Raw genomic sequence first — 19,031 nt, forward strand, 5'->3', positions numbered from 1 at the left:
CATTTTAAGACAACTTCCTTAAGTGCAATTTTCTGAACACAGGCAATTCCAACACACAGCTGGCCAACACAAAACACGGCTTTCCTTAGTAGATACTGTCAGGCCCAACTTTGATTTCTGGTTTGAGGTAAAGGGTTATGATGTGACTTCTGGTTGAAGTAAAGATTATGATTAAGAGAAGCTGGTTCTCTGTAGCACTTTGCTTTGTTCATTAGTATTTCCATTGTACAGAGGTCCTACAAAGTTTTTTTGGTGTAAGAAATTTTTACAGGATTGTTCCTTGCAGTACATCAGTAAATCACTACTATCTTCATGGAAGGTAACGAAGACCTGAATATCATCTGATATTTTTCCTGGAATATAAGTATGCATTGCTTTTTCCCAATATTAGTAAGAAATTTCTTTTGCTTTCCTAAAACATGCACTTCCCAACTTCTTTTTCTTACCTTCATAACTCTTTCACCAACTATATTTTCTTTTCTCAAAGAAAAAAATCCTTAGTCTCACCCTATCCATTGTCTACTATAGTCAAGGCCTACAATTAAGAATCTACCCAAAGGATATTACAGATTTAAGCCAACCAAAGCACTCTATAATTATGACTTTAAATAAATAAAAAAAAATCACTCTCCTGTTATATTTTATATTCAGATTACACATCCAAACAAAACAGAAAACATCCTTTTGACATTCCTCATACAAGGGAAAAGTAGGTGTGCAAATACTGTGTGCAGGGGAGGGGGAGTCACAGGGATGAAATTAGTCACTGAAAAACCAAAAGATAGATACCAACCTGTTCCCATAGTGTTTCAGCAATCTGATCAATCATTGTTCCAATTTCTCTGAACTCCCCAGAGTATTTAACATATGCCCAAGTACAAAGAGATGTCAGTGCTAACCCCATGACAAGGTTACACAAGACAGCTATAGAGTTTAGGCCAACGAAGCCAGTCAGTCCTGAGATTATATACATAGCAAACATGACTGCAAAGAGTGTGGCAGGGGTACGAGCAGCATAGAAGATATTTTTGCCATCATTGTGCTTTATAAAATTTGCATAGGTTTCTTCAATTTCAGCTTCAAGCTGGTCCTGATAACGACGGCAGAATTCATCTCCACCCATTTTTTTTACTGAACGGAACTGTTTAATCGCCACTTCCTTGAGATCCAAGTGTTTTCGCTCCAAATCTGAAGGTGCAATGTAAGGCTTGTCCCCACCACATACCTGCACAGACATGATTACAGTAAGACAGATTACATGCTAGAAATAATTCATAATTCAAGTATGAATTATTTCTCAAAGTTTTCAGTTTTAAGAAGTCAAATCACCTACATGGTTCAGTTTTAAACTTGTTCATAATACCTCATACATAATCAGAACCTATTTATATCTTGAATGCTTAACTGGCTCAGGCAAAATAAATTTCCAAATATGACTAATAAAAGATAGAAAAATTACACTGCAATTTGTACCTTTCACCTGACCAACCAATACACCCTAAGATACAAAAGACTGCTGACAAGAGAGTGAGTAAAAGATAATACAGAAAAGGTACTTTAATGTTTAAGTTAGCAAGCCAAGCATAGAAACTGCTACTGGCCTTTACCCTAATGTTATTTACATCAGAAACTACTAACAGCACTCTGAATCATGTATTAAAAAATATTTCAGTATGGTTCATGTAATAATCTACCACCCAAATCCTGCACTCTAACCATGTGAACCTAGTTTATTTCCAGCAGAGATGATAAAAGGGCATCAGGGAGTGACTGAACATAATGCTTAAGGAGCACGAAACAGTTCAATTATTTTAAATATAAAAATCTTCTATCTCACTCTAGTGTCAAATTTAAATTTTGGTTACAAACCTGTTCCATACTTTTGCAATAAATCTCTCTTGCTCCTGCTACTGCAGCAAGATTATTAGCTTCAGCTGTTGCCTAAAAAATAAAATACGTGCCAATTTTATGCAAAAATTACATGACAACCCCATACTTTCTGATTAACACAGTAAGTTACGTACAATGAACAAGTCTGAAAATGAACCAGAGAAAATATTATCGACATCCTGTTCTTTCCAATGGAAGGGAACACCAGTATAAAGAATAATTACTTCTAATAGGACTACCTAATTTTGTTTTGCTTAAGTTTGTTAAAATGGGTTTGTAGAAAATACCAGACATGCTCAGAAATTATAGAGAATAAAATAGCTACCCCCCTAAAACGTCTCCAGATGAAAAGAATCAAGAATAACCCATATGGTTCTCTCTCATAATCAGCATTACACAAGAGACATTTTTAAAGCCACAACAGCTTAGTGGGTGACTTTCATGAAAAAAATACTGTTAAATCACTGTAAAATTGAAAAACTGCCCAAGGTAGCATTATCTTTAAAAATATGAACTAGATTAAAATAACACTGTCCCCAAAAAAGATATTTTTAAAAAAGAAAAAACCCACATTCATTAGAAACAACTCTAAATCATTCATACCAAGAGAAAATAAGCCTATTTCAAACACTATTCACTGTCAAAGACTCAGAGAACAGAAGAAGCGTGGTTCAGAGAGGCCCATATTAAGCTATCTTCTGCAACACAAATTTTCATGCACTTTTTTGAACAGCTGAAGGGACTGAGAATTCTTATTTCTGGTGGCCTATATGTGTGCAAGGTCTTCAATCTGTAGTTACAAAAAAATCACATAAAAACTTCAGGACCCATGACATGTATTGCCTTAAATATCTAAAATTTATTTGCATGCAAAGAAGTACCACCCTATTTCCATCGCAATCTCTAAAGCAAGGATTTTTCTCCTTCATAAATAAATAAGTATACAATGCACACACTACCTGAAGCATGGACTTTGGATGTGGAAGTTCCTCTCCTTGATAAATTTTAATGTAAGCCTAAAAATAACAGAAGATCCATTATATTGGTAGTTTATGCAATCTGGCTCTACAACCCCAAAGAAAGAAAAATCATTAAATAAAAAAACGATTCACACTATTAAAAGAAATGTCTAGGCTTTAAAAATTATCCACTTTCATTTCAACAAAATTAATCCTATGCTCGACACTAAATGCATGTTGCTAAATAAAAACCTAGAGAAATGATTCTAAATACAATTACATAAAAGTTCTATCTCATATTTAAAAGTTACATATCAAATGTCTGTAATACTCCCTTACTGCCAATGTTTCAACTAAATATGTTAGATTCATATGTTCAGTATTTTACTTTGACTAGCTTAAATTATATTTCAGTTCAAGAAAAAATTTACATACTTGTGGTTTAAGAGTCAGAAAGCAAGATAGGAGTTTACAGTAAGTCCATGTTGGAATCTTTCATCTGAACTTCCTACTGACTCTAAATTCATTACAAAGAGAGTATGAAAATAATCAAGGATCCATAAAATGATCAAAAATATACCCTTAGGCACTCTATTTTCCCTTCTACCTATCTATAACTACTACGAATAAATAAAACCATTTATAAGGGTCATGCTCTGGCAATCAAGCTATAAGGACTAGAGAAGTGCAAAGGATAAAAAAAATATATGAATAATTTACTTAAGCTTAGAAACCAGTTTTCAACTGCTCTTATCAAGTCCTCAGAACTATAAGAGAAGGCTTTTGTGAGAATTCATGATGCAGAACTATGCTCCCAATACCTATTATCGTTCACAAATGATACAAATGTATTGCAATAATATGCTGAATGGTGCTCTTCTCTCCACATCACAGCTGAAGAACAAGTAGGATATTTCTGTAAACAAATGCAATCCCTATCTAGAAGATAAAAGTTGTCTGCTACTCTTAAATATCCTTTACTATTGACATACTCAGTTCAAGGCAGAAAAATAAATTATACATTTTATTCTTTTGTTTTAAAATAAAGATAACTACATATACATGAGTTTTAAGTCAGCTGTATTTCTAACTTAGACAAAGTCATTTAATGTTAAGTTTTCCTACCTTAAAGTATTCTACAAGATCTCTACAAGTGACTTTAGAGCCACTTATCTCTTTTTCTACCAAATTTTCAGGGGCAAGCAGCAATGGAACCAGATTTCGAAGCTCTCGTTTAAAGTCTTCATCAATATCTAGTGGACATGAAGTTAGTCAACATATTAGTCCAAAAAAAAAAAAGTAAAGAAGTCCCCATTGGTAAGAGTTCATAAAATTTTGTTTCATGAAATAAGAGTTCATTGTATCTATTACTTATGTATTCATTTTAAAAAGTCATCCGAACATATCATTATCTCCTAGAAAAATATATAATCCTCCCTACTCTACTACCCCATTTCACCTCATCCCCCAAGAATTCTTTCGGCTCAAATAATAAATAAAACAAATTGTGAACTACCCAAACAAATCCCACAGTAAGTATTTACTAGACTATCCTTTTCAGAAAGCAAATAATTCATGAAATTGTATTAAATTTTAATACTAGGTTTTGTTTTTCCAGCCATACTGTAAAGTTTCATCAATCCTCAAGCCTTTTACCATCGTGCTCAAAATAATCAAAAACATACACAAAAAATTATACTGTCACCTGTGAGAGGCTTAGATCTGATTACATCGATACAGCAGATCAGTAAAGCTTTTTAGCAGAAAGTAATCAGATGAAATAAAGAAGTGTTCTCAGCCTTTAGAATTTTAAGACATCAGTGCTGAGCAACAGACCACATTATAAAATATGTTAATATGCTAGCTGTTTGCAAAAAACAACAATGGAAAGCTAGAAAGACCACAAAGAGCTTTACAATCACATTAACAAGGCATCAAAATGTCCTCCAGAATAAGACAGAAAATTTAAGAATCCATGTATTTAAAAACTTTCAGCCCCTAAAAAATAAGTTCTGACTTTAGTAAGAATGGGAATTCCCACCTTTCAATCTCCCATCAAAACTAGGATTAGTTGCAACTTTAAGACCAGGATGTGGTAAAAGGAAGCAACCAAGATTTGAGAAACAATTGTGAATGTGCTTCCTTACATTCTGTAGCTCTTCATGTTGATTTTGTTTTACCTGAGGGCAGAAGGAGACAGAATGAAGGTGCAAACAGGAGAAAAAAAATTTTTAAAGAAAACATACTCACATACATGCCTTCACACTTAACTCAAATGCTACTCCAGATAGGTGTTTTTTGACAATATAAAATTTTACTATAGACCCACTTCTGACCACTCTGGTAAGACCCCACTTTGTCTTAAACCAGAAAAGATGTTTTTCTCCTGTTAGCTGCCAAGGATACAAAAATAATAATTAATAATTAATCGTATCTAACACCAGAATAACAAGTTGTGGTTGTGATACAAACTAGATAATTAAGAATTTGCCTTTAAAGTACTTATAATGCTTAAGAGAAAGACAAAGTATTAATTTGTCTACAAACAAAAAGGTCAGCCCCTGAGCAAAATAACAGCTTAGGTAAAAACATCCCAGTGCAGTCTAAAGAACCTTAGAAATTTTTAGGATTTCAGCACTCACTCCAAATGATTATTTATGATTAATGCTAGTTACCAGTGTTTGGGGAAGAGAGATTACTATGTATTTTCTGGGGAAAAAAAAATCCTATATTTAGATTTTTAATAACTACTTATCTCAATATACTCTTCTAAAGATTCTGATCAAAAACCATTTTAAAAAACACACACCATTCATAATTAACAAAACCTGGAAACTACCTAGATCTCCATCAAGAGTAGAATGGAAAAATCTTTGTGTATTCATGCAATTGAATACTGCATAACAAGAAGAATAAATGAACTAAACTATATGCAATATGGATTCGTCTTAGAAACATACTATTGGGCAAAAGAAGCTAAACAAAAATGAATACATACTGCATATAATTCCTTTCATAAAAAGTATAAAAACAAATCCTGTTAGAGATCAAGATAGTAGTAGAGGGTTTGAGGGGATCGGTGGATGGAGGTGGGTGCTTCTGGGTGCTGGTTTCATGGCTAAGTTCAATTTGTACAAATTCATTAAGCTGCGCACCTATAATTTTATCGCTTTCCTGTATCACTTCAATATTTTATTAAAAACCTTCCTGTCTTTAAAGTACATAATTATGAGTTTAGTTAGTATGCCTGATGTGCAATGTGTTAATTTCTCTGAACAAACCAGAGAAAACTCTTGACGACTAAAATTATCTGACAGTAAGCTCTGGAAATGCCTTTCAAATAATACAAGAAAGAGGAATTGGTCTTAATTTCACTTTAGGAGTAATAAAATTGTTTTACCCCAGGTCTCTCAATGTGGTTGAGAAACTAAGTGCATCATCACATAGGCAAATGAAATTTTATTAACCTAAAGAGAGAACCCTCCTATTTATGCATAAAGGAACTGTGTATGTGAGTAGATGGGTAGTATTTAAACCATCTGAGGGTTTCCCAAGTACTTCCATGGGAGGGTACCTTTAGAAATAAAGGATCATGTTAGTGAGGTTATTTTCCAGGAATGCCTCAGTGTGGAATATTGCATAGGACAGAAGTCTGGATATTTAGGTTCTGCTCCTAGTTATCAATAATCAGTTAAGTGACCAAAGGCAAGTCATTTTTCTAAGTTCCAGTTTTGTTTTACATATCTATCTATCTATATATACATATAGATATGTAAATATATATGTGTGTGTGTATATATGTATATATAGATACAGGTACACAGATATAAAAGAAAGAAGGCTGAACTAGATGACGTTTAAGATTCCTTTTCTAGCTGTATTCACTGTCATTCTGAGATAATATTCCTTGGAGAGAGGGTTTCACATCATCTATGTGCAGTGCATGCATGTTTTATTATTCAGTCTCTCCCAAATGTTCAGAAGCTCAGCTGGACCAGTAAGAGACATGCATGCAATCTAAGTAGGTCAAAAAGATTAGTCTCCTTCAAATTTGTATCCTTTAAATGTTGATTTACCGAGGAGACAGTTAACTCTTAAGAGAAATATTTGTTCCTTAATTTCTGTTTGAGGACACTGTCTCAGGCAGGTGTGCAACCAATTTACTTTTCATCAAATATATATGGAGTCCTTTGGGCTAACCCAGGATACTCAATTTATTCCAATAACATTTAGAGATTGGTAGTTTAAGCTATGGTCTAGGCAGCCCACTCCTTCACCTGGCTTGGTGTTTATGCTCTAAGAAACGGGGGCTTACCTGCAATCTCTTTTCAAGGAATTGTTTTCCACCTTCTAAACCATATGAATGTTCATAAGGATAACTCCAATCTCGAATCAAAAACATTAATGTCTATAGACAGAAAAAAAAATCATTTCTTACAAAATTTTACCAAAAAAATCATTACTTTAATAATTGAAGCCTTCCTTACTCCCCTAAACAATCCTTATCAAAAGATACAGTAACAAAATGGTCAATACTGCTTTAGTTGTATCAAGGACCTGCCTAAACCAACAACACTCCAAGCCCCCGTACCAAGCAATTGCCTCCATTTGCAAACCGCTCACTATGTAGTCACCACAAGCAATACATGATTTTTTTTAATGAACAAAAGGTATATCAGGGCATACAGATCATAATTTTAAGTCAAAGCTATATAACTAGAAGAATCGCTAACCTAATTCTAGACCAGCTAATTCTTTTCACAGAATTTTTTATTCATATAGGCTTAGGTTTCCCAACCTCAACACTACTGACATTTTGAGCCAGGGAATTCTTAGTTGTGCATGGCTGTCCTGTGAACTGTTGGATATTGAACAGAATTTCTGGTCTCTATGTACGAGATGCCAATATCATTAATGCCCCCTCAAAAAATAAAAAATAAACTATGACAACCAAAAATGTCTCCAGACACTGGCAAAATAACCCCAGTTCAGGAAAACTGAAATAGGCAAAATAGAGTATATTTCACCCATACACACAAAATGAAGCCATAACCTGCCCAAGTATTTCATAAAAGTGATCCTTTGAGACAGATAAGACTGGGGCAAAATCAACATAAACCCACCAACACTAAGAATCACCAGCAATGCTATGACACAGGAAGAACATCACATACCGACTAGCAAACAGGGTGGAGTCACTCTCTCCTGCTATAAAACTGACCAAATAGTACTAGTGTCAACTTATAAATTAGCTTTGTTTTTTTTTTTTTACCTCCGTCGTGAAAAAACACTACAAAAGCAAGTAAAGCTTCTAAAATAACTCCACCCAGGTTAATTTCTCACTTTATATTCTATATCTAGCATTTAAAAGGAATAAAAAAACATGGGGGAAGAGAGGCTAGAAGGAGTCGGAGACCTATAAATTCTGGAACTTTCTATATGAAACCAAAATAAAGAGTAACCGCAATAACTTCTACTTGTAATATACCACAAACAAGAAACCTAGTATTTTATAGTTTATCACATTAAAAGATATATAAGTGACTGTCCTAAGTTTTGAAATTAAATAACATTTAATTAAGAGAAATATTAGTAAGCTCTTAATCTAAAGTATTAAGAACCGATACATATTCATTTGTTCTATTTCCTGTCCTATAGCCTTCTACTGATATGTTGGTGATGACACTACTGTAAATCAGTATCAACTCTGCTAAATCTGTTGCTAAAAATGAGTTTGTTGTAATAGCTCACATCTTCAGAGTTACAAGATGAGGTGGTTTGATAGCTTTTCATAAGTAACTTTTAAAAAATAATAAATTACTTACCTGAAAGGGTTTCTGGTAGATTTCTTCCATTGCAAGTCTGCCATACTCTGTAAATAACTATTAAGTCAAGTTATTTAAAATAATGCCCCAAAAGAGACTGAAAGAAGACATCTGCAAGGCTGTTCTATATCAGACCACTAGATGTCAGAACCTTCAAATCATTTGAAAGCCAGGCATTTTAATTTTCTAACAGACTAGGTATATATTAACATTTAGTAAGTTTAATTAATAAAAAGTTAAGTCATACATCAGTTTAAAATTATAATATTCAATATGCCTCTTATAATATTATAGGCTTCTAGGTATAAAGTGACAATAAAGCAGAAATTAAATTTTCAATACTTTGGCATATATTGACACATACGTACTTGCAAGTGTTGAAGATCATCTTCTTGAATATTCTGAGACAAATTATATACCTGTTAAAACCAAATATTGTTGTTATTAGTGTTTTATTTTAAATATTCAGCAATGTATAACTTTACTTGTGGAATTGAAGGATATTTTATATCTCGGCACAAATGAATCACTTAGCCACTATTTTAACCAGTGGCACATGGAAAAGAGATTCTTTTTTTCCCTGAGAGTCCAGATAAAGCATTAAGAGGGAAGCAGTAGTAATAAGCTATAAAATTCATGAATATACACATATGGAGCCTAAAAAGTGGCAGACATTAAAAAAAAAAAAGGATATTATGTAATAAGTTTTTCTCCTTCTCAAAGTTACTTTAATGTTATAAAATAGTCATTTTAAGTGAAGTTTCCACATTATTTTTCTAAGTCAATGAATGTGAGGGGCATAACTCTACAAAGTTAAATCCCTCACTGATATACTCACAGTTATATAGTTTATAGTTAATTTAGTGGGTGATTCTAATATGGTTCTTTTTACTTAATTTTAAATTTAAATTCATCAGTCCAAACTATATGAAAATTTTACCAGCCTGTGGTAACTGAAAAAAAAATCACAGTAGGTGGCACTCTTGCCCTTTCCAGAATTTTTTAGGATGCTTTCCAAGGCACCCAGACCAGAGCTGACAATGTAAAGTCTAAGAACTCTAAAGGAAGGAAAACTGGAGGAAAGATTCACTAGATCCTGTCCTTCTGGCTCAGATCTTTAAAAGGCGACCTAGAGAAAAGGGGTGTCCACAGATGTCACCTCTGCTAAGAAATAACTTACGTCTAAGAAAATAAGGTCATTCCAAAGATAGAACAATTTGTTCTAACAGCAAATAAGTGTTAATCTAGCTAAATCACTTGGAGATCAAGAATATAAACAGTATGGCCAATATAGGTCAGCAAAATTGAAACAACATTCTCAGCTGACAAACTCCTGAGTACTTAAAAAGTAATTAATGACTGAGGTGATTAAACTCTAGATTTAAGCTTAAAACCTTAAAGCATAACCAACCTGTTTTTAACCATATAGACCTTCACTTTTAGAAACGAGGTCCAGATACTTTCGTTGTCAGAACCAGGTTGCAAATAGCAATGAGCGAAGACGATTTGTTTTTTCAGATCATTACTACTTAGCATACCACATTGTACTAAGAGGTGCTCAACAGATGTTGAATAATTGTATGTTGAAATAAATGACAAGAGTAATCAATCTATCACTGATCTATCAGAGAGCTTATGTAAGGAAGATGAGAAGTGTAACCTCAAAGATGAAAGCAATAAAAAATCATTTTAATCTCTGTGATTACAGTTTACCAAGCACTTTCTTATACATTACCTCATCTAGAGCTCATTTCTGACTGCACACAACCACCATGTGTGATATAGGCAAGATGGGTAAAATTCTCATTTTACAAATAAGAAAGCTGAGTGGCCTTAAGTGGTTGTCCAAACCAACCACTATCATAAAGTTGAATAAACAAGAGAATACCGAGGTACAGGTTTTAAGACAAGGAACTCCCACATTATAATTTGAGTCAAGCCACAACAAGCCAGCTAATCTGAAGGCTATAATGTAATAATATAACACAAATATGTGGCTTCTTGTGGCCTTAAGAGAATGGCAGTTCTACCACTTTGCAAAAGCAGAGAAAAAGAGGTAGAACGAAATGGAGAAAAGAGACTTTAAGAGTCCCCAATAGCATCATTCAGTTGATAGTGACAAATATTCCAGCCTTATAATAAACAGAAGCTAGGCAGAAAAGTACTCCTCTTTTACCTTATAATATCCAAAACTTCTTTCCATTCTGACAGCTAGACATATCACACTGAGAAAGGAGGAAATGGAAACTTAACAGATTGGTCTATCTTCCAGATATTACTGGTAAGCAGTACAAAACTTCCAACCAAGACACCGTGACAATATAACCTATAATCTACCACCGAGAAGAAATATTTCTTATGTCAGGATGAGCACATACTTTTTTTATATTTGCAAATATACTTCTTGATTCATTATCACCAGCTGAGCCTAACCACCATTCTTTAGTAATTCATATTTCAGCCAGAGGATTTAACCACAGATGATCTCAGAAATTTACAAAATGAAATTTGGTTTAACTCAGTCCAATTAGTCTAAATTATACAGAAAAGAGATGGCCTAGCCTAAAGAGACTGAACTTTATGGAATACCAAATACAATTAGATAAGGTATAAGATAAGGGAAAAACAGAAGAAATTTTACCCTTTCTAAATAAAACAGGTAATTTAAGTTCTTAGTTTATTATAAAAACATTGCTTAGGTTTCCCTAGTTAAATATGAATTAATTCTTATGCCTCTATCTCCATTAATTCAAATAATCAAGTACTAGATGTCATAAAGATCAAGTAGAAAACTATGTGGGGGTTTTTTGTTGGCTGGTTGGTTGGTTTAGCCAAAAATAAAGATAAACCTTTATACTTTATTGTATCTGGCAGCCACATGATTGAATTTAATTAAGAATAACATGTAAATTACCCGAGGGTAAGGGGAAGAGGAAAATAAAAAATAAAATGTTAAAAATAAATAAAAATAAAATTGCTTAAAAAAAAATAACAACATATAATACCTTTCCTTAAAGGAAAAAAAAAAAAAAGCATTAGATACTACTATGAAAAACCAAAGGTACTGGCTATTCATTTACTGCTTTCTTAGTAAACACTCAAAGTCTGAAATTTCACATTGTGAGAACAAAAAGCATGAAATGTAAATGACCAGTATGAAATGTAAACAGCTCTAATTTTAATCCTTTTCTTTCTTCAATCAAAAGGCATTTTGAGGAACAGCAAAGGTATTAGATTTATCTGAACTGATCATACTACAGCATCTCACATCTCACCTGGACAGAGCTAGTCATAGTGCTCAGAGCAAACACCGTTGCACAGTCTTTGATAGTTGACTGGCTATCAAAGGCACCCTGGGTATCCATTAGCAACACGGCCACCTAGGAATTTAAAAGTTTAAAATACTAAGTAAAATATCCACCAATAATAAAGAAATCAAATATAAAATGAAAACTTCCAAAATCCATAATTAAGAGAAGTACTCTAAGTTAACTATCTCACACATTTTCACATAAGAATCTATATTTATTATAGTTAGACATTAATAGTTCTGTGTTGTTTTAACCTTTAATACCAGAAAAGAGTTCAAGAAAGAACTGGAAGAAAAACATAGCAAAAAAAGTGTAAACAGAAATTTACTTTCGTTCCATTAGGTCTGTCGATCACAAACACTTCATTCCAGACTTGTATCCCTGTTGTTTCTCTTTCGCAACCACCTCGCCATGTAAAGCCAGTCAAAGGTTCATTGTTTCCACCAATCCAACTTTGGGAATCCTGGTGAAGTCAAGCATAAACGTAGAATAAAACACAAAAAATTAAGAACTAAAAAAGGAATTTAAGAAATCACCCATTCTTTATTTTGCAGATGAAGAAGGTAAATTCAGTGAGATACAATACATTGTAACATTACACAAGTAGTTAAAAAAGCAGTCCCCAATCTGAGGTGATTTGTCTTAGAGACAAATCTGCTCATATTATGTCTCTTCATGCTTCTAGATAAGTGGGTTCACATCTACTTTTCCCCATGTTGGAAAAATTTCCTATAATGTTTAGAAATCATAAAAAATAGATATACCATCTATTTTGACATCGTTTATACAGATAAGCAAAACTAAGTTCCAGACAGAATGGCTGTCAAAAACAGCATTGCTCTTAGAATAGCTTATACTAAAATGTTTTCACACTGCCTTAATTTTCTCTTTAAAAAACATCGACTTTAAAAATAACAAGACTTGTTTGGAACCTGATTCAAACAATTCAACTATAAAAAAGTCTTTTTCAAAACCAAAAGGGAACCTGAACTCAGAATAGGTATTATATTAGATGGTGTTAAATCAGGATAAAGTTGATCTTTTGGTAATAATGGTATTGTGCTTGTGTTAAAAAATAATAGAATCCTTATCTGTTAAATATGCAAGTATTTATGGCGAAAGGATATGTCTGGCATTTGCATAAAAACATTCCAGCAAAAAAAAACAGAAAAGTAAGAAAGAAAGAAAAAAAGAATCAAAGAGCAGGGAGGAAAACATATAAAACAAGATGTTGACAGGTACACTGGGGTTCATTGTACTATTATTCTATTTTGTTTAAAATTTTCCATAATGAAATGTTCTAAAACCACAAGGTTACAATTAAGTATTATGAAATAATATAAAAATTAAAATACCGTAAGGTAATTTATCTAGGAAATTAAATCTGGGACATAATAAATGAGTAACTTTCACAAATATCAAGATCCCTATTCTTTAGCATACTTAAAGCCTACATACTTTTTATTCAAAGTACTCCACAGGAAAATTCCTTTATTTCAAAAATACTTCTAATAAGCTTGGAAATGTAGCCCAAAACAGATAACGAAGCTCAAATTAGGGGTGGAAAAAAAATATTAGGGGAGAAACAATTTAAGAAAAGCAAATATAAGGTGAAGGGGGGAAAAAAGTGTTGTCCAGATCATCGCCTAATGTGAAAGTCAGCCTTAAACTTCAAACCACCCATCTCCAGGTTACCAATCCTATCAATTACAAAATTCTCTTGGATGCTCTTAACTTTTCAGTAGGCACACTTCACAGGCATCAAAGGATTAATGGTACCCCCGAGACCAGCCCAACAGTGGTCGTGCCCCTGCTGTATTTTGGATGTTCAATAGATCCCTCCAACCCTTCCTTCCCATACTGACTTAATTTTCTAAACAAATCATGCCACTATCCTGCTAAAAAGTCATCTGTGGCTCCCCATTACCTATAGGACTATCTAAAGATCTGTTACATATAATCCACCTTTAATTTACTTTTTCTATCTCTGCCCCTGATAATCCACATAAGTCTCTCCAGCACACGCCCACACACCACTTACTGTTTCTACCATACCAAACCCTATTCCTCAATAGATATGATTAGCATATCAATATCTATACCTTTGTTCCACCCCTGTTCTCTGCTTAGACTGAGCAGGCAGTCAAGAAACTCCATCTTTTCTGAAATCTTAAAGCCTATTACTAACACTGCAGGTGGTTATTTTTATATAGCTTTGCATTGCAGTTCTTGTGGCTATGAACTCCATCTTCACTTACTGACCTGCTCCTACCGAAGTGCCTTGCCCTGTTCCAGCCTCTCACATGTGGCATTTCATTCCCCAACAATGTCAAAAGTGGTATTTAATGAACTGATTATTAAAAGGTCCACCGCTACACAAATAATTTTTTTTAAATCTACCCTGTTAGAGAAATGCTTTTATTCTATATTTTACCTATTTATCTTGTTTCTCTAACTCCCCATAAGTTCCATGAAGAAGGAAACTGTTTTATTGTTTTGTTTTCTCAAAACATAGTGCCTGGCTTTCAGTAGGTACTCAAAATACTTGTTCAATAAATGAATACCTTTAGAATTTTCATTCTTAAACTTCACTGTGTTCCTTTTTGAGCATGGGTAAGATATGGGAAAAAAATATGACCCTTTTATTATTCCTAAAAATAATACAATTACATGGACAAGACAGTAAAAATAAACTTTAAAAAGTATAGATGACTGAAATCATAGGCAAGCACATTTGTTAACCTCCTCTCTCCAAAAGAAACTTTAAAAAGAACAGGTATATCATTTTTTAAAAACTCTCCTGACTATATTATCATCTCTTCTTAGTCTATCCTTTAATAAGAATGTTTAAAAAACACTAAATTGATTAGTCAATAAAACAATGAAACGGTAAATCAGAGAACTGAGATGATCAAAACTAACAAGTTTTGATATTTCAAAACCTGAAGAAGTTTCCTATTTCTCTAATATAATGAACACTGATAATTGTCATAAAATACATTTGCATTTAACAAATATCTATTGAAGACCTACCATGTTACTGTTCTAGGCTCTAAGGATATAGCCATGAACAAGAACAAACAATCTGGCCCTCAAGGGGCAGTCTAGTGAATTCTAGAAGCAGTCTCACTGTAACAGATACTATTTGCTGTCATAAGTAAAAGTAAATCTAGACTTGAAAAACAGTAATCTGGTCCCATTTCCTACTGTGGGGACCAAAAAAAAAGCCTTAAATATTGAAATTCCAAAAATAACCCTATCCCCCCAAGAAAATAAAAAGGGACAAAGAAGATTCTTACAGAACAAATCTCAATTGCAAAAGGCAATCTGAAAACACCTGAACTGTAAATGTAGTCAAATATTATATAGAGAATAAACATAAGCTTACCAATGTAATAAAATTACCAACAATAAAGAACTCCTACCTACTCTAAATAGTAAGATACAAGCTCTTATTTTGCCATAAGAAAGATAACATTCCCTATCAACAAAGTGAAAGAAGAGCTAAGTAAACTTTAAACAGAGCTGGTGGTCCAGCCACAGGTCTATATGTATCAAAGCACACAGAGCTCCTTCTGCTTGCGGACCTGACCGTCAACAACAGGCAGGTTAGAAGAATAAAGGCCCATCCAGAAGCCATAATAACTCACCACAGCCAGGAGGAAAAAAACCAAAAAGTTTGAAATTAAAGATCCAAGTAACAGTACAATAAAAAAGGATACCCTTCACAATTGTAAGGCATTCCCCACAAAAATACCACAGATGAAACTCTTAACCTATATCAAACTAGTACCTAACTCAGGAGGTAGATTATTAACACTCGACGCCCTAATTCATGGATAGAATGAGTAGTATACATACTCTGACCACCAAGCATAATTTAGTATTTTCATCTGACTATGTAAAAACCCTGCTGAGTCCCAGAAAAAAATTAAGAAACATTAGACCCCCATATCCAACTCCTCTCTTTGGGGGCTAGACAAATAGATGGTATTATGACTAACTCAAGTCACAAACTCAAAGGACAACTCTATCAATTTAGGGACACACTGAAAACAAATAATTTTAAAGGGTTCTGGTTAAAAGATGTCCTTGACTTGCAGACATTACTAAGAGAAATAAGCCAGACATAAAATAACAAATATTATATGATTCTCCTTATAACGGGTACCTACTCAAACTCACAGAGACAGAAAGTAGAATGGTGACTTCTAGGGACTGGGAGAAGAGGGTAATAGGGAGTTTAATGGGTACAGAGTTTCAGTTTGGAAATATGAAAAAGTTAAGGAGATAAATTGGTGGTAATGGTTGCACAATAACATGAATGTACTTAATTCTACTAAACTATACATTTAAAAATGGCTAAAATAGTAAACTTTGTTATGCATTTTTAACTACGATCTTTCTCAAAAAGTATAGTTGAGTGCTAAGAGAAAGGGGAAACAATTCTAGTTATTTAATTAAGGCTTGACATGGCGATTTGACTTTATAATCTTCCACTGGACTTACAGCTTCAATTATCCCATGTAAAAAATCCAAGTCATCACATTCTTCCTCACAAGAAAAAAGCTGAACTGAAAACGAATGACTTTTCTTTCTTAAATCAGAAAATTGAGGTTACTGCATAAACTATCACCCCAAAATCTGGAGAGAGAGAAGAATACAAAGAATCACAAGCTGAGGTCAATTTACCAGGAACGGAAACTACTAGACCAATTGTAAGGAACATTTTAATGGTAAACTGGACAAATTGCTGGAAGCTGAGGGACTAGCTTAATAGTTAAGAACTCCTGGAGGCTCAGTCTTAGCAGACCTCCACTTTCCTGAGTTTTACCTTTAGAATGTCCCTCCCCAAGTTTCTCAGAGAAATATATGATAAAATTTCTCTGGCAAGGGGTGGGGAACAGTAACCATCTTTAAATACACCCAGGGAAAAGTAACCACTTTGAATTACATACACCCACAGCAGTCTCAATAATAAAGGCCTTCCTCCAAGGTAGACTACCTTACCCGAGCTTTATCTGACCCTGGGAAAGGGCAACTCCAGCCCCTTCTAGCCTGTCTATCTCATGTAAAGGGAAGGGAAAAAAATAGCTAAGGAACACTTCTGAAGGTCATTGTCCAGGGACTCAGGACCACTTTAAAAACTAAGATTTAACCATAAAATGATAAAATGCTTCCTATCCTCCACACCTTACCACCACATCAACAGGGCTCCAATATAATGACAGTGGATTACAACTGAGAAAGCTGCAAGACACAGATGATATTTAAAGGTTTCTTTAAGAAACCCAAAGACAATGGGGGAAGGAGAGGAAACTGAAGTCTCTGGAACCTACAGCTACAGAAAACATTAAACACAACTCACCTCCTAGCTAGATGAACATAAAACTTCACATTTAAAGCCTAATTCTTCAGTTCCTATTAACTGATAGCTCATGTCTAGCTTTCAACAAAAAAATTATAAGCCATGCCGAGAAGAAGAAAAAAAAAACAGACTAATGAGATAAGGTAGCATCGGTAAAGACTCAGATGAGACATAGATTTTGAAATATCAGATAGTAATTTTAAAATAACTAGGATTAATATATTAAGAATCCTAATGGAAAAAAAAGAAGACAACATGCAAAAATAGTTGTTATAACTGAGCTATGGAAATTCTAAGAAAGACTCAAAAGAAAATGCCAGATATCGAAAACACTGTAATAGAAATAAAGAATCCCTGTGATGCACTTATTCACAGACTGGACACAACCAAGAAAGAAACAAAGAACTTGAGGACATAGAAATAAAAACTTCCCAAAATGAAATGCATAGAGAAAAAAAGATTAAGAATAACAGATCATCCAAGAACTGTGGGACAATCACAAAAGGCATAATATTGGTATAATGAAAATAAGAGAAGGAATAAAAGAAACATCAAATGTAATAATGGCTGAAAAAAGGTCAGAAAACACCAAATGGTATAAATACCAAAATATCTACACCAGGCATATCAGTCTAGCTTCAAAATAACAAAGACAAAAGGAATCCCGAAAGAAACGTGAGACGAAAAACACTTTACCTATAGAGGAACAAAGATAAAAATTACTCTGGACTCCCATCAAAAACCACACAAATGAGAAGAGAGTGAAGCAAAACATTTCAAGTGCTGAAAGAAAAAATGCCAGCAACCTAAAATTCTGTATCCAGCGAAGTTATCCTATAAAAGTGAAGGAACTGAAATAAAGACTTCCTCTGACAAAAGCTGAGGGAGGTTGTCGCCAGTACATACATCTTTGCAAGAAATGTTAAATGACCTCAAAGGGAAAGAAAATAATATAGGCCAGAAATGCAGACATATATATGTAACAAGAGTGCCAGAGAAAGACTAAGAAGGTAAAATAAAACCTTTTATCCTTCTTATTCTTAATTGACTGAAGAGACAACTGTGTGTTCAAAGTACTAATAGTGACAATGTATTGGGTGATCACATATACAGATAAGGGAAATCAGCTACAGCAATGTTATAAAGGACAGAAAGAAGGCATTGGGAATACTCTGTCATAAGGCACCTGAGCTAGTATTTTAGAGTAGTATTATTCTAAAGTAAAATTAGATTAGCTGTAAATGTATATTGCAAACTCCAAGCAACTACTAAAAACAATTTTTTAAAGAAGTATAACAGATATTCTAAGAGAGGATAGACAATGAAATCATGTAAAATGCTCAAGTAAAGCTAATAAAGACAGAAAAAGAGAAGCTAAAAAAGGAAACAAAAAGTACAACAAACAAAATAGTTGCAAATGTGAGATATTAATCCAACTATATCACTTTAGATGTGCATGATCTAAATAAACCACTTAAAAGACATAAACTATTAAAATGAATTTTAAAAGAAGACCCAACTATTTGTTGTCTACCAAAAAAAGTTTAAATATAAAGACAGATAGCTTTAAAGAAACAAAATGGAGGAAGGTGTACCATGCAACCACTAATCAAATGAAAGCTAGAGTTGCTATATTAAATTCAACCAGAGCTGACTTCAGAACAAAGAAATTATCAGG

General features: G+C 33.6%; 1 protein-coding gene across 6 annotated transcripts in view; it reads right to left on the reverse strand.

The window, feature by feature from the left end:
* The window catches only part of ATL2 (atlastin GTPase 2), a 43,138-nt gene that overhangs the window by 2,542 nt on the left and 21,565 nt on the right, over window positions 1-19,031 (reverse strand). For all 6 annotated transcript variants that reach the window (XM_016162524.2, XM_016162525.2, XM_016162523.2 and 3 more), the window contains 10 exons: window positions 12,314-12,448; window positions 11,950-12,054; window positions 9,043-9,093; window positions 8,675-8,731; window positions 7,165-7,257; window positions 4,891-5,029; window positions 3,975-4,102; window positions 2,850-2,906; window positions 1,870-1,941; window positions 794-1,225 (listed from right to left, as the gene is read on the reverse strand). In XM_016162524.2, the coding sequence (XP_016018010.1) occupies window positions 794-1,225; window positions 1,870-1,941; window positions 2,850-2,906; window positions 3,975-4,102; window positions 4,891-5,029; window positions 7,165-7,257; window positions 8,675-8,731; window positions 9,043-9,093; window positions 11,950-12,054; window positions 12,314-12,448 (1,269 nt within the window). The remainder of the gene's footprint in view (window positions 1-793; window positions 1,226-1,869; window positions 1,942-2,849; window positions 2,907-3,974; window positions 4,103-4,890; window positions 5,030-7,164; window positions 7,258-8,674; window positions 8,732-9,042; window positions 9,094-11,949; window positions 12,055-12,313; window positions 12,449-19,031) is intronic.

This window comes from Rousettus aegyptiacus, unplaced genomic scaffold, assembly GCF_014176215.1.
Source record: "Rousettus aegyptiacus isolate mRouAeg1 unplaced genomic scaffold, mRouAeg1.p scaffold_m13_p_7, whole genome shotgun sequence".
Classification (NCBI taxonomy): Eukaryota; Metazoa; Chordata; class Mammalia; order Chiroptera; family Pteropodidae; genus Rousettus; species Rousettus aegyptiacus.